This window comes from Lissotriton vulgaris, chromosome 12, assembly GCF_964263255.1.
Source record: "Lissotriton vulgaris chromosome 12, aLisVul1.2, whole genome shotgun sequence".
Classification (NCBI taxonomy): Eukaryota; Metazoa; Chordata; class Amphibia; order Caudata; family Salamandridae; genus Lissotriton; species Lissotriton vulgaris.
This window is the reverse complement of record NC_141700.1, coordinates 503,962,263-503,979,000: the sequence shown is the minus strand read 5'-3', so window position 1 is coordinate 503,979,000 and position 16,738 is coordinate 503,962,263. Positions and strand designations below refer to the sequence as shown.

Genomic DNA, 16,738 nt, shown 5'->3' with positions numbered 1-16,738 from the left:
TCACAGACTTCAGGAGGCAGGTCAAACAACGTCAACTGCGGCCACTCAATCTCCACGCAAGGAGGTGAAGGCTGGACAGGTTCGGGCGGAGGGCCGTCCCCCGCTGCTGCGACAGAAGACCTTCCCGAAGAGGCAGTCTGATCGGAGGACTGATGGCCATGTTGAGCAGCTCAGGATACCAGACTATTTGTGCCCAATCCGGAGCCACAAGAACAACTTGGGCCCGGTCACACTTGATCTTCTTCTTTAGCACTCAGGGCAGAAGTGGTATAGGCGGAAAGACGTATAGATGACCGCAACTCCACTTGCGACGAAGGGGAGCACAGTGAACTGAAAGAGTTCATAGCCTACCGTGTACCACATGTAATGCCGGTGGGCCGGCAGGACGGGGATGTGAAACTAAGCATCCTGCAAGTCCAACGCTAACATCGAGTCTCCAGGGTCGAGGGCAGACAAGACCTGAGCGAGCGTCAACATTTTGAACTTCTCCTTCCGTAGGAAGCGGTTGACGTTCCTGAGATCCAAGATAGGACGCAGGCCTTTGTCCTTCTTGGGCACCAGAAAGTAGTGGGAATAGCAACCACGACCTACTTCTGGGGCAGGAACGCGCTCAATGGCTCCCTTGTCCAAGAGTGCCGAAAACTTCCTGTTTGAGAAGGGCCAGATGATCCTCCGACATGCGATGGTACTGAAGTGGCATTGATGGAGGGTTAGTCTCGAAGGGGATGGAGTAGCCCTTTCGGACTATTTGCAAAACCCACCTGTCCAAGGTATTCGTGCACCAGTGGAGGAGGTGATGGAGAAACTTGCCGCTCACTGCCGTATGGTGGCCCTGAAAGGTTGGACTAGGAGGGTTTGGAGGCAAAGGGGACTCTAGTGGACTGGCCCGCCCGCTGGCCCCCAGAACCACAGCGCTGTTTCCCACGTCCCCGGCCGCTCGGAGGCTGACCAGCTTGCGCCAGCCTGTGGCTCTGGTTGGGACATGGCGGGGCACCCCTCCGTAGCCATGAAAGAGGCAAAAAGCAGACTGCGCAGGGCGGGTGGTGAAGAGGGCCAAGGCCCTGGCCGTAGCCCGAAAGTCCTTAAAGCGCTCCAGCGCTTTGTCTGCCTTGTCGCCAAAAAGGCAATGACCATCAAAGGGCATGTCCATAAGAGTGGATTGGACATCCCTGGTAAAACAAGTCGACCGCAACCAGGTGTAGCGTCGAAGGGCTACTGACAAGGAAATCGTCCTTCCTAGTGAGTCGGCGGTATCCAGCCCACTGCGGATGGTAAACTTCGCTGTGTCTCCCCTCAGCAACTGCACGGGAGAGCACAGGGGAAGCACCTGACCTACCGTATCCCACACAGAGTGGGAGTAATGGCCCAACAGACATGCAGAGTTTACCGACTGCAGTCCCAAGCTGGAGGAAGAAAAGATTTATTTCCAAACGTGGTACAGCTTTTTTGATTCCCTATCGGGTGGTGCGTTAGGGAATGCAACTTTGGAGGTTGAGGCTTGGATCACCAAGCTCTCAGGGGTGGGGTGTTGGGAGAGTCAAGTGGGGTCGTCCGGGGCCGGGCGATGGCGTCGTGCAATCATCCTGTCCACAGGAGGCCCTGAGTTGGGTCCGTGAGGGCTTCATTAAACGGCTACAGGGGCTCCAAAGAGCTTGCTGCTGGTTGAAGCACCTGCCAGGAGGTTAGTCCTGACTGCCACCATAGGTAGCTCGAGGTGGAGAGCCTCGGCCGCCCTACGCAACACCACTGCGTATGACGCTTCCTCCTCCGTAGCCACGGTAGGAGGAGACAACATGTCAAGGTCTTGTGAGGTATACAGACCACTAGCTTCCCCCAGTTCCTGTCTCTAGTCCTGTTCATAAACCACAGGTTGGTTAAAGGGTCCCCAGACCCCTCCCAGTCCTCCTCACCCTCCTCTGGCTGGCATTCTGGTCTCAAAGAGCCAGGGTCGGAGTACGACTTGGGGTCGTGGTTGCACTCCAGGCAGTAGAGGCACACACGGTGGGGATCCGTCAACAACATCAGTTGGTGACAGGAACCGCAAGCCTTGAAGCCGGGCATCCCTCGTGCACCAGAAGTCGATGGACTCAGAAAACGAAGTCTACAAAAGTCGAGAAAAAATCAGTCTAAAAGTGACTGGTGGTGCCGCTCTCTCTGGATCTGTGCTTGCTGGTGCGAAAAAAGAAATAACTGACGTCAGCGCGCAAGGGCAGTGTCTATGTAGCTACGTTACAATATCCCAGCGACCACTGCGCTGATGACGAATACGGAGTCAACCGATGCCACCTTTCGACGCGCAAGGGTACTGCTGACAAAAAACTTTCAGGATCCAGTCTGATGCCTGGGGGTAGTTTTAAGGTAAGGAATCTATAACTAACTGTTTCTGTCAGATATCTGTGAACACTTGAACTAGCCTCCGCTTGAGAGATGGTAAGAAGGCTTTCAGTGCCCATCGGATCGCATGAAGCTCCAACAAGTTGATTTGGGGCCCGGCTTCTGCTGGAGAACAGAGTCCCCTTATCTACACCTTCACCTCCACAGGAAGGCAGACTCCAGACACACCCAAAGAATATGCCTACTTTGTTCAAAGCCTAGACCTAAGACAGAAAGCGATACTTGCCAATTCATTAAATATGAATTACCAATATCTAGATGAACTCTCGAAACCTACTGGAAATCCAGTTCTGCCCCCATATTATCAAATGATGCCGTAATCTATGGCATTTGGCTGAAGCGGAGGATAAGGCAAGGCGCCGCCAGTATAAACTGGGGTGTGTAGTGGGATTGTTGGGATGAGAAACCAACCTACTGACATCATCATCAAACTTGGACAACAAACCACCATGAATTTTCTTGCACAATAATGACAATGTTTTAAACAATGTTTATCATCTGATTTAACTGTACAACCGAATATTGTTTGTAGCCTAGCCAGGGCTTTTATCTGTTATCGGTCAAAAGGCTTGCAGTGCCTGCCAAACTGATTTTTGATGGAAGGTGCTTTATTCCAATCAATTAAGACCGTTCTCTTGTCTTCTCCTTTTTTTCTTATACGTTTTTAAATCAATAAGCGAATAAAAAAACATATTTTAATTTCTGCAGTTTGAAATATTTGATAGAATTGAAATAGAAATGATTTTTATTCATACACATTTTATTAATAAACATTTGAATTATAAATACAAACCAATGTTAACATTTATCTGAAAAATCAATAGTTACATGACTGTGCTTAATGCACCATGCCCTGTACCAACTTTTCGTTAAATACGTTTTTTGACATACAATGAAAACTCACTCACAAACTCAATGTTCAACATCTGGGGGAGAATTCTGGGGTTTGCCCTGGGGCACAATAGGGGCCAGTCGTACATCACCATTTAAGTACAAAAGTGGCAAAGAGATATTTACATTGATTTTTTGAACAGAAAACAAGCCTATAGGTTTTACTGAACACTGCACATGGGAGACAAGAGCTCAACGGGTAAAACAGCCTTAACCTAACCAATCTAACCACTGAAGTCTGATTAACCTCACTTATTAAAAACCAGAACCAAATCTATTCTCTTTACCTCACCTGGGATGAGGTAGGCCTTAACATACAAAACTCTGTACTTTTGTTGGAGTTTAGAAACTTTACCTCTACATTTTTATTATTTGTCATTTGACTGAAATTGAATTATTTTAAGTAAATAGAAATCTAAAATTTCAAGTATGGGGAAATATAGTTTGCCTAGTTCTTTTAGTCCAGAGTTTTCAAGTCAAAACTTTATATTTTTGGTTCCAAAATATAGCTGGTTGGCTCCTTGCTAGAGTTCTATTAAATAGTGTATAAAAATGGGGAACTTCTTTAAATACCTTAAAATGGTCATCAGGAAATTGGACCATGATCCGAATGAAGGTCAGAATTCTGACCACAAACAAAAGTAGGCTGAACACTGGATCTGGTGGCACTGCGCTAGCTAGTACAGAATAGACATGCACCGGGCGACATTATTGGCTGCAAGAACACTTCATGTGGTATTTTCATTCTAAGCAAAAGTCAGGCCCAGGGGTACACCTCGTCCATTGTGCACATTTACTGAGCACAGCTACTAATTGCGCAATTCTCCTCTTTGCTACTAAAGGGCTGGGCCAAGAGAAGTCAACAATAAGAACTCAGGTATACAAATGCTCAAAGCTCACATGGTCGAGAAAGGACGAGATGGAAGCTTCACAGCCTGGGCTGGCTAGTCTCTACAGACAGTAGAGGACAGAAATACGCGCACCACGCCTACTCCTACTCTGCTGTATTTACCAGTGACAACCACTGACAAAGGGATGGCTCTAGAGTACAGCACCGAGCTGAAAGGAGACAGTTTACAAAAAAAGTGCATGAAGAAGCATGTAGACTGAGGTGGCTCAAAGCAAGGAGCACATCTACTGCAGGACCACTTTGTTGCCACTTGTAGCCACGGGAATCAGCAGCCTTCTGTATTCCAGTGGCAGATAGCGCTCAATGAGGACAGTCATAGGCATCTCGTCCGTCACCAGGCCTTGTCTGAGAGAGGAAAGAAGAGAAGAAATATGTCAATTCAAGATCTGTTCTTTACCTTACACTCCTCAGAGACGAAATCAGGCAAGGAGACGCAATATGGGGCATTGCTAGCAAGTTTGAGGCTGTGCTTCAAATTCATTTATTTAAAGACTGAACAACCCCACGCATTTTCTTTATGGTCCTATTGGGCCAAAGCAGCATTATTCAGGAGAGGAGGTGGCCACTGTCAAATGAATGAACCACTCCTCAATTATCCAACTGCCCACATAACCAACCAAGACTGAGGGTTCAGTTAAAAAAACTCCTTTAGCACACACTTTATTTCACTTACCTGCACCATATACTATCTGAACGGCACTTTTACCTAGAAGGAACGTGCGTTCTGTATTACTTTATTAATTTAAATTACAACCATACAAAAAATAAGTCTTAGCAGTGAATCATCAACAGACATCCATTTACTACTATTGCCTCTAATTTACACCTAAGGGCAGACGTCATGCAAAATCTCTCTTTATGTGCAGTAGCGGATCTGCTATCATTAGAATCAAATATTGTTAAAATGATGTTGAACCCTCGCTCACTAGCCAGTGACCAGCTTCACCACATGGTTTGCTATGGAGTAAGAATCCACTTAAGATGCGAGGCATGTGCTGGGATTGTCAGAGATAGTCAAAAGTTACAGTCAATCTTTCTTCGAGAATTCCTTGCTTCTCCACCCTATGCGCAAATATCGCTAAGAATGTGTGATCTACATCTTCTAGCCGTACCTAATTTATACTCCCCAAATCTAACATTGTGTTTGACTGGGTAAATGTAATGTTTGGAACTCTAATGCCATAAGGTTAAGAACAACAAAGGGAGTGTGAATTACTAACCATCCTTATTAGTATGTGTCAACATGTTTCAATTTCTATTCAACGCTATTGGGTCAAGCACATACATCAGGACTTCACATGCTGTTTTTTAATTTTTATTTAACGAGGGCATATGACCATACAATAAAAACAGGTGAATATATCATCCAATTTCAATTTATGGCACTGTAGCACAAGTTACTTATCTTCAGTAACAATATATCTTTAAGGAACATTAGTTAGTTATAGATTCCTTACCTTAGAATGTCCCCCAGGCGTCAGACTGGATCTGGAAAGTTTTTTTTCGTCAGGAGTACCTCTGCAAGTCGGAAGGTGGCGTCGGTCGGCTCCGCGTCAGTCGTCGGCATCGTGGTCGCCGGGATGACATTGCGGCAGCTACTTAGATGCCGCCCTCGCACGCTGTCAGTTCTGTACACGACTTTCCCCTCCAGAAACGCAGAGCCATGCAAGACACTGACCATTGGTGCACAAAACTAGAGCCCTGAAAGGACATCCTAGAAATCAGTTCGCAGAACGGGGAGGATGGGTGGGGTGGTAAGGGATCTATAACTAACTAATGTTTCTTACGGATATATCATTACGAAAGGTAGGTAACTTGTGCATCTGAAAGAAACACAATAGTTATAGATTCCTTACCTTAGAATAGATACCCCAGCAATACCAACCCCGGTGGGTCTGCGAACCAAGATCACACCAGAAAGTCCTGGAGGACAGAATGGCCAAATAAGCCGTCTCTCCGGAATTGGCTGTCCAGGCAGTAGTGTTTGGTGAACGTGTGCAGCGATGCCCACGTGGCTGCCTGGCATATGTCATTCAGAGGCACTCCCCTTTCCAAGGCAGTAGTGGCTGCCGTCGCCCTGGTGGAGTGAGCGCATAGCCTGACCGGAGGCTCCCTTTTAGCCAGAGAGTAACACGCTTTCATACATAACACGATCCATCGAGAAATTGTACGATTGTGTATGGCCCGATCCTTCTTTGAACCCACGTAACCAACAAAAAATTGATCCTCCACCCGGAATTGTTTTGTGCGATCCAGGTAGAAGGAGAGCGCACGTTTTGGGTCCAGACGGTAGAGCCTCTCTTCTTCCTTTGAAGGATGTGGAGGCGGTAAGAAGGTGGGCAAAGTAATGGTCTCCCTGATGTGAAAGGCAGTGACCACCTTAGGAAGAAATGATGGAAGGGTCCGAAGAACCACCTTATCCGGATGGACAGATAGAAAAGGAGGTTTCGAAGAAAGAGCCTGGAGCTCACTCAATCTTGTAGCAGAGGTGATGGCTACCAGGAAATCAGTTTCATGAGTCAGAAGGCGTAAAGGACAGTTATGCAATGGCTCTAAGGGAGCACACATGAGATAGGTTAGCACAAGGTTCAAGTCCCACTGAGGCATAACATAGGTGATTGGAGGAAACAGATGCGTTAAGCCTTTGAGGAAACGGTTAACTACCGGGGACTTGAAAAGAGAAGGCTTATCTGGCAACTGAAGGAAGGCAGAAATGGCTGAAAGATAGCCCTTGATAATGCCCAGAGCAGAGCCCTGAGAGAAGAAACAATAGTACTTCAGAAAGAAGGGAAGAAAGGGGATCCACAGCCTTTGCTGTGCACCATGCCACAAATTTGGTCCACCTGCAGGCGAATACCGTCTTAGAGGAGGGACGCCTGGCTGACAAGATTACATCACATACTTCGGGAGGCAGGTCGAAAGACGTCAACTGCCGCTGCTCAATCTCCACACAAGGAGGTGGAGACTGGACAGGTTCGGGTGGAGAACCGTCCCCTGATGCTGCGACAGAGGATCCTCCTGAAGAGGCAGTCTGATCGGGGAATCATTGGCCATGTTGAGCAGCTGGCGATTCAATACTCTTCGTGCTCAATCCGGAGCCACAAGAATGACTTGGGCCTGGTCGCGCCTGATCTTCTTTAGCACTCTGCGCAGGAGTGGTATAGGGGGAAGGCGTACAACAGACCACAACTCCACTCGCAACGAAAAGCGTTGCTGAGCGAGTGCCGCCTTGGAAAATCCAACACGCAGAATCGCTGACATTGCGCATTCTCTTCGGTGGCGAATAGATCTAACCAAGGCTTTCCGCACTGTTGAAAGAGACCTTGCACCACCTTTAAGTGAAGACGCCATTCGTGATCCATCATGCATCTGTGGCGGCTGAGTTAGTCTGCCCTGGCGTTCAGAGAACCGGCCAGGTGTTGAACCTCCAAAGAAATGCCTTGATGTTACAGCCATGTCCAGAGGCGGAGGGCCTCCTGACAGAGTCCACGACCCCACCCCGCCATGTTTGCAATACCACATGGTGGTGGTGGTGTCCGTGAACACCTGCACTACTCTTCACCGGACAGAGGGAGGGAATGCCTTCAGTGCAAGAAGAATCGCCCAGAGCTCCAGAAGGTTGTTTGGGAGCTCGGACTCCACCGGAGACCAGAGCACTGTGATCTCCGCCTCTTCCATGTGGTCACCCCATCCCAGAAGGGCGGCATCCGTCACCACAGTGTTGTCTGGTTGGGGAAGGGAGAGGGATCAGCTGTTGACCCAATCCTGGTTCGTAAGCCACCACTGCAGTTGTTGAGCAGTGCCCTCTGAGATCTGAACACAATCAGACAGATTCCCCTGATGCTGCGCCCATTGGAACACCAGGTCCCACTGCAGAGACCGCATATGCCATCTGGCGTCATCGATCAGCAGGATGCAGGAGGCCATGAGGCCCAGCAGCCTCAGGGTCATTCTGACCGAAACCTTGGACAGAGGCTGAAAGATCGGAATCATAGCCCGAATATCCCGGACTTGCTGTTCGGGAGGATAGACCCGAAACCGCGTTGTGTCCAGAACCGCTCGGGTGAAGAGGAGCTTCGGAGAGGGAATCAGATGCGACTTCGGCACATTGATGGAGAACCCTAGCATATGCAGAAGGTCGACCGTAGTCTGGAGGTGGGAAACGAGTGCCTGGGGCGAGACCGCCTTCAACAGCCAGTCGTTGAGATAGGTGAAGACTGAAACCCCTGATTAGCGCAGATGAGCTGCGACCACCGCCATCCCTTTCGTGAACACCCGAGAGGCACTGGTAAGGCCAAAGGGGAGCATGGTAAACTGAAAGTGATTGCGGCCTACCGTGAACCACAGGTAACACTGGTGTGCCGGCAGGACGGGGATGTGAAAATAAGATTCCTTCAAGTCCAACGCCACCATCCAGTCTGGTCGAGGGAAGACAAGACCCGAGCCAGCATCAACATTTTGAACTTCTCCTTCCGGAGGAAGCGATTGATGTCCCTGAGGTCCAAGATAGGACGCAGGCCCTTGTCCTTCTTGGGAACCAGAAAGTTGTGGGAGCAACAACCACAACCTACTTCTGGGACAGGGACGTGCTCGATGGCTCCCTTGGCCAAGAGAGTAGTAACTTCCTGCTGGATAAGGGCCAGATGATCCTCCGACATGCGGTGGTATCGCGGTGGCATGGCTGGAGGGGTAGTCTCGAAGGGGAGGGAGTAGCCCCTCTGGACTATCTGCTAAACCCACCTGTCCGAAGTGATGGTGCGCCAGTGGTGGAAGTGATGGCGAATCCGGACGCCCACTGGCGTTTGAAGGGCCTGAAAGGACGGACTAGGAGGGTTTGGAGGCTGCTGCAGAGGTAGGTGGACTGGCCCGCCAGCTGGGCCCCGGAACCTCGCCAGTTGTGTCCACATCCCCGGCGTCGTGAAAACTGGGTAACTTGCTGCGTCCTGTGGCCCTGGGTGGGATGTAGCGGGGTACCCCTTCCGTAGCCACGAAAGGGGCGAAAAGCAGACTGCGCCGGATGGTAGGAGAGGCCCAAGGACTTGGCCGTAGCCCATGTGTCCTTGAGGGCGTTGTCTGCTTTGTCGCCAAAAAGGCAACGGTCATCAAAGGGTATGTCCATCAGAGTGTTCTGGATATTCCCTGAGAAGCCAGTGGACCTCATCCAGGCGTAGCAGACCGACGTTGAAATGGTCCTGCCCAGATAGTTGGTGGTGTCCAGTTCACGGATCGTAAACATCACTGCATCTCTCCCCGCGGCCACAGCCTGGGAGAGCACTGCCTGGGCCTCCTCTAGACACTGAGGCAGCACTTGGGTCACCGTATTCCACACAAAGTGCGAATAACGTCCCAAGAGACAAGTGGTATTTACGGACTGCAGTCCTAAGCTGGCGGAAGAGAAGAAATGCGTTACTTACCTGTAACAGCAGTTATCCAGTATTGGTGTCTTTCATAGATTCACATGCCTGAATCATTCCCCGTCGCCGAGACGGGAGCCTCCGGTACATAAAAAAGTAATGTCCTAAGGACATACATAGAGAACATAGGCCGAAGGGCCTCCCCTTTGGGGCCTTTCCACGTCCTTATGTAAAAAGGACCGAACTCTCATCGTTAGCCAATCAGCTCCGACCTCCCTCTAGAACCTTCCCGGGAGGAGCCTCCGTCCCTCAGATTTTCGTACGCACCCAGCTAGGGTGTCGCAACTAGACATAGAGGTACGTGAGTCCTTACCGGGGAGGCGGGAGGGTTGCATGTGAATCTATGAAAGACACCAATACTGGATAACTGCTGTTACAGGTAAGTAACGCATTTCTTATCCAGTATTTGGGTGTCTTTCATAGATTCACATGCCTGAATCAGAGTAGCCAGCAGTTATACATGCATAATGGTAAAGCACATTCTCACCTCCAGCAGATCTGCATAAATTACAGACAACATGAGAGAACATGGTAATATACAGTCATGCATATAGCAGAAAAACCATGAAGAATGTGCATACCTGGATGGCGGGACGAGGTAAGGCTCACCTTATTGGAAGATATGGCGCAGCACCGCTTGTCCCACTGCAGCATCCTTCTGCAGTTCGATGTCCAGGCAGTAATGCCTGGAAAAGGTGTGCGGGGACTTCCAGGTCGCCGCTCGGCAAATGTCCAGGACCGTCACTCCAGCGAAGAGCGCCGCCGACGCGGACATCGCTCTGGTAGAGTGGGCAGCCACTCGGTCCGTTAAAGGCCGTCCGGCCTGATCATGGCAAAACGCAATCGCTGATGAAATCCAGCGGGAGATGCTCTGTTTTGTTAGGGGCAAACCCATTCGCGGGTTGCTGTAGGCTACAAACAGTTGAGAAGACTTTCGTACATCTTTGGTTCTGTCCAAGTAGAATTTGAGACATCTTTTAAGGTCCAAGGAATGCAGCGCCCTTTCTGCCGCTGTGGAAGGGTTCGCAAAAAAGGACTTGAGGACAATTGGTTCGTTCAGATGAAAGTCTGAAGGCACTTTAGGTATGAATTTAGGGTTGGGCCTGAGTACCACTCGGTCGTGCCTGAATTGGAGATACGGTTCCTGAATAGACAGTGCCTGAAGTTCGCTGACCCTCCTGGCTGACGTCAGGGCGAGCAGGAGTGCCGTTTTCCAGGAGAGATGTTTGAGAGAGGCCCGGTGTATGGGCTCGAATGGGTGTTTCATGAGTTGGTTGAGCACCAAGTTCAACTGCCAGGTTGGAGGGACTTTCCGAGGCCTCGGAAAGGATCTGTAGAGCCCCTTCAGAAATTGCTTTATCAGCCGACTGGACCATAGGGAAGGCCCTGATGAGGTCCTGGTGAATCTAGAAATCGCAGCCAGATGAACCTTAATGGAGGCGTGAGCCAGCCCCGATTGAGCCAGGTGGAGGAGGTACGGTAGCAGCTGCACTGGGGTGACCCGTAGAGGGTGTAAGCCCTGTTCCGAACACCACAAGCAGAACCTCTTCCACTTCAGCGAGTAGGTCTTGTTCATGCTGCCCGCCCTCGCTTTGGCTAGGACGGCCCTGCAGTCCTGCGGGATCTCTAGGTCTCCGAACTCTCGGTGCTCAGGAGCCAGGCCGATAATTTGAGAGAGCGGAGGTTCGGGTGGTGTACCTGGCCTCCGGACATCGTTAAGAGGTTCGGGTGTTGTTGCAGGTGAATCGGGGGCCTGATGGAGAGGCGAAGCAGGTCCGAGAACCAGTGTTGTCTCGGCCAGTACGGAGCAATCAGGATCAGGGTGCACGGCTCCGTCTTCACTTCCGGAGGAGCCTCGGTATCATCGGGAACGGAGGAAAAGCGTACGCAAACACGCTGAACCAGCCGATGGAAAAAGCATTTCCCAACGACCCCTGTTGGGGATGCCAGCTTGCGTAGCTTGGGCATTTGGCGTTCCCTGCTGTCGCGAAGAGATCGATCTTCGTGGCTCCCCATTGCGAGAAGAGGTGGGCCACTGTGTCGCCGTGCAGCTCCCATTCGTGGGAGAGAGAGGTCTGCCTGCTGAGGGCGTCCGCGATGGTATTGTCCTTCCCAGGAACGTACTCCGCCTTGAGGGAGAGCCCGTGCGCCACCAACCAGTTCCAGATTTTCTGCGATTCTCGTGAGAGAGAGAGAGATCGCGTTCCCCCTTGTTTGTTCAGGTAGTGCATCGTCGTGGTGTTGTCCGTTTTGACGAGCACCGGGGAAGTTCCGATACGTGGCAGGAATGCTTGCAGAGCCAGATACACCGCCCTCAGCTCCAAGAGGTTGATGTGTAGTAGTTTCTCTTGGGCCTCCCATTTGCCGCTGACTCGAAGGTCCAATAGAACAGCGCCCCAGCCTTCCAGGGAGGCATCTGTCGTGATGACCAGAGGTGCCGGCGGCAGGAGGAACTGCAAGCCGGCCGTCAGGTGTTTCCGCCTTCTCCACCACAGAAGGGCCTTTATGATGGCCGGTGTGATCCTGATAACGTCCTCGAACGAGCCGGAACTCTGTTTCCATTGCAGCGCCAGAGCCTCCTGCAGGGGACGCATGCGGAGCCGGCAGTGCGGTATGAGGAGAATACAGGAGGACATCATCCCTAGCAGGGAGGTGAATGTCCTGACTTTGATGCGAGATTTCTTGGCCACCGCCGCGGCCAGAGACAGTATTTTGCTGGTCCTGTCCTCCGAGGGGAAGGCCTTTGCGCAATCCGTGTCTAAGGTAGCCCCTAGGAAGGTGATCCTCGTGGATGGAGTAGTGCAGGATTTTTTGAGGTTGATCGTCAGACCCAGCTGTTGAAAAAGTGCGCTGCAGGCGTTGGAGGAAGCGGTCGCGCCCCCCGGAGAAGGCGCCTTCACCAGCCAGTCGTCCAGGTAGGGGAATACCTGGTGACCTCTTTGCCGCAGGAAGGCTGCCACCGGTGCCAAGCACTTCGTGAAGATACGTGGCGCGGACTTGAGGCCGAAGGGCAAGACCTTGAACTGGTAATGTCTGCCTGCTACCTCGAACCGCAGGAACCTCCTGTGCCTTGTGAGGATGGGGATATGGTAGTAGGCGTCCTGTAAGTCCAGGGAGACCATCGAGTCTCCCCTCTCCAGCGCTCCCAGGATCTCCTGTAACGTTACCATCCGGAAGGACTGACTCCGAAGGAAGGCGTTGAGCGCCCGGAGGTCCAGGATTGGTCTCCACTTGTCTCCCTTCTGTTGTACCAGGAAGAAGTGGGAATAAAATCCAGTCCCCTTCTGGGACGCTGGGACCCTCTCGATGGCTCCTTTTACCAACATGGCGGAGACTTCCTTGAGAAGGAGGTGCAGGTGTTTGTGAGCACGCTTCAGCGGAGGTGTGTTGGGAGGGGTGTTGATAATTTCGAGGGAATGTCCAAATTGAATTATCTGTAGTACCCACCGATCCGTAGTGATTTGTCGCCAATTGGGGAGGAAGTGGGTCAGTTTTCCTCCAATTTGAAAGGATTGAGACGGTGGTGGGACTGGCTGGAGTAAATGGTCACTGGCGGCCGCCAGCGCCCTTCTTGGCGGATTTGCCTCTGAAGGACGACCTCCCATAGGACGACTGTCGGTTCTGTTGTTTGTGCTGGGGCTGGTTCCTGTTGCCGTAGGAGTAGGACGACCTATTTTGGTAGGAACCTCTGTAGGAATACTGGCCTCTGGAGCGGCCACCCCGAAAGGACTGGTTCCGGGACTGGAGGGAGCCCAGCGCCCTTGCTGTGTCAGTATCCTTCTTAATGGCCTGGAGTGCTTCGTCTATCTTTTCCCCAAAAAGAAATTGACCGTCGAATGGCATGTCCAGTACCTTAGATTGGACCTCTTGTCGAAAGGACGTTGCCTTGAGCCAGCCCTGGCGCCGGAGCACGGCAGCCCCGGCCAACTGGCGGAATCCAGTCATGGCTGCGTCGATGGCGCAGTCGATGATCTCTGCAGCTGAGTTTTGTCCTTCCGCCAGGAGAGCTTTCACCTCGTCCTGGACCGTGGCGGGCAGGTCTTGCAGGTAGGGGGCAATGTCTTCCCATAGCTGGCAGTTGTAGCGCCCTAGCAGGGCGATGGAATTTGCCACCTTGATGGTCATGGCGGACGTGGTAGAGAACCGCTTGCCAATGGTGTCCAATTTTCTGCCCTCCTTGTCCGGGGGTGCGGACAGTGGCGAGGATGGGTTGCGGGATTGTTTTGGAGCCGCCTGAGTCACTACCGAATCCGGTTTGGGGTGGCCGGTAAGGCAGGCCGGCGCGGTAAGCGGGGCCTTATATTTTTTGTCCAGGCGCGGAACAACCGCAGGCACCGAGGCAGGTGTAAGCATCATCTTCTTGCCTTGTTCCCACAGAAAGTCTATAACTGGAATGGACTTGGCCGACTTCTGGCTGTGTTCTTTGAAATCATGGAGGAAGCATTCCGTTTCCGTGGATTCCACCGCCATGTGGAACCTCTTAGCCGCCCTGTCCACTAGCCTGTGGAACCCCCCGACGTCCGTCGCTTCGGTTTGGCGCGGTTGTGGGGACGCCGGGGTTGACGAATGCTGGGATGACGCAGCATCGGCGTCGTCGTTTCTCTGGTCCGAGTCGACGTCTTGCACTTCACCTTCCTCCAAGTCCGCCTCCCCCTCCTCATCCTCAGAGGAGTCCTCTACCTGAGGCTGGGGCCGAGCACGAGGTTGGGGTTGGTTCCGAGGCCGGGCCTGGAGAGCGGAAGGACGCGAGGCAGACGGCTGCGCCTGGGTGACCGGTGCCTGGGTTCCGCTGTCGGCATCCGGGAATCTCTGCTTATAGTCCTGCACTAGGCAGCGCAAATCGTTGACCAGGGATACGGGCAAACAGATCATCGGGGTGGTTTCCGTGCGGACACTTGAGTGTACGGAACGTTCCTGATACATGACTTCCTCCTGGTCCTCGTGATTGTCCGATAGGGAGGTGGCCGGATCGGGCTGGTTCTCCTCATCGGAATCCTCACTCTGCAGAGCTACCTGCTCCTGATCGGGTGGCAACCCCTTCGTTGGGGGAACCGAGGAGGGTGGAATCGAGTGAGAGGAGACCTCGACCAATCTTGATTCCTTCCAAGATGGCGCCGGGGTCCCTTCCGACGACGTGCGCGAAGATGGCGCGCCCGCCGCCTGGGTTGGCGACAGCAACGATTCCGATATTGTCGATGGAACCAAAGTCTGCGGGGACAATTGAACCGTGGACTTACTGGTGGTAGAGCCTTCAACTCGAGATTGCTTGGGTGAAGGCGGGCCTTTCGAACCTGACCTTGACTGTTTAGGTGACGATCCTTCTGTTTGAGATTTCTTCGGCGAAGGCCGACCTTTCGAACTTGACTTGGATCTCTTAGGCGACGATGACGCAGACAGTGGGGACACCGTCGATGATCCTGTTTTGGTCTTGGACGAAGACTTCAGAGGAATGGTAGAGGAGACCGGTGCGCCTGAGGACGCAGTGGTGGTCGTCGTGGCCGTCGCGGAGGGCGATGAGGCCGTAGTGGTCGACACGGTGGTCGAGACCGAGGTGGTCCGCTTAGTAGATGGAGCGGGTTTCTTGAACCTCTGGTCGTCTCGAGCAGACACGGAGGAGGTGGTGGAACGTGCCTCCGAAGGCTTCCTGTGCGCCTTCTTGGGAGGAGTGTCTGTCTCTCCAGGGGACTGCTCCCTGGGTCTCTTCTTGGAGACTTTTGAGGACACGGAGACACTACCCTCGGAAGATTCCAGAGTGTCTCGGTCCTTAAGCCTGTCGAGCCATTCGAGAAGGCGAGCCTCTCTTTCCTTTACAGTCTTCTTTGGGAAGGCTCTACACACCCTACACTTGTCAGAGACGTGGTCAGGGTACAGGCAATACAAGCACAGATCGTGCTTATCCTCCGCTTGAATCCGCTTCTTGCCGCAGGAGGAACAGGCCCTGAGAAGGGCTTTCTTTTGCGAGTCTGCCATGGATGAAGCCTTTTTATTGGATTCCGACATGGGAGACGGCAGTCGAAGATAGGATAATCATTCCTTTGAACAGAGGGATTTTCCAGAGAAGTTTGAGACTTCGAAGCAATAAACCTGAAGAGCTCAGGTTGGAGACTCCCTAGCACAACGTGCGGTAGAAAATCTGAGGGACGGAGGCTCCTCCCGGGAAGGGTCTAGAGGGAGGTCGGAGCTGATTGGCTAACGATGAGAGTTCGGTCCTTTTTACATAAGGACGTGGAAAGGCCCCAAAGGGGAGGCCCTTCGGCCTATGTTCTCTATGTATGTCCTTAGGACATTACTTTTTTATGTACCGGAGGCTCCCGTCTCGGCGACGGGGAATGATTCAGGCATGTGAATCTATGAAAGACACCCAAATACTGGATAAAATGTTCTTGCCAAGGTGGTCCAGATTCTTCGATTCCCTTTTGGTGGAGCGGTAGGGAAAGCGCTTTTGGAGGTGGAGGCTTGGACCACCAAGTTCTCCGGGATGGGGTATAGGAAGAGGAAAGTGTGGTTGCCCAGAGCCGGGCGGTGGCGTCTGGCGATCATCCTGTCCACAGGAGCCCCCGTATTGGGCCTGGACCATGTGCCCAAAATGACATCAGTGAGGGCCTCATTAAATGGCAGCAGGGGCTCCGAAGAGCTTGCTGTCGGTTGAAGCACCTCAGTCAGGAGGTTAGTCCTGACCGCCACCGTAGGAAGCTCGAGGTTAAGAGCCTCGGCCGCCCTACGCAACACCACAGCGTCTGACGCTCCCTCCTCCATAGCCACGGTAGGAGGAGACAACATGCCAAGGTCTGGTAAAGTGTCAAGACTACTGGCATACCCCAGTTCCTCTCTCCAGTCCTGCTCAGTCTCTAGCTGGTCAGTTAAATGGTCAGCTGACCCCTCCCAGTCCTCCTCACCCTCCTCTGGCTGCCAAACAGGCTGAAATTGGCATGGGTGGAACACAGGGACAAAAGTACCCATCAGCGTCGGATCCGGCATCGACTGACGCTGGTCCGGCTCCGTGTCCACGTTGGGACGGGATGGAGGTCAGGGTTGACGCCGGTCGGGGATCCGACCGGCACCGAATGCGGTAGTGATGATGGAGGAAGCGGCGCCGGCAGAGGTGTAATGAGGTCAACCGATACGGATC

General features: G+C 52.2%; 1 protein-coding gene across 2 annotated transcripts in view; it reads right to left on the bottom strand.

Annotated features, from left to right (window-relative positions):
• Positions 1-2,983: 2,983 nt before the first annotated feature.
• Positions 2,984-16,738, bottom strand: part of CENPT (centromere protein T) — a 1,372,670-nt gene continuing 1,358,915 nt past the window's right edge. Inside the window, exon 25 of one of the 2 annotated variants that reach the window (XM_086945259.1) lies at positions 2,984-4,540. In XM_086945259.1, coding sequence (XP_086801385.1) covers positions 4,420-4,540 — 121 coding nt within the window. In that variant the 3' untranslated portion in view covers positions 2,984-4,419. The remainder of the gene's footprint in view (positions 4,541-16,738) is intronic. The other variant, XM_086945260.1, reaches the window with a different exon arrangement.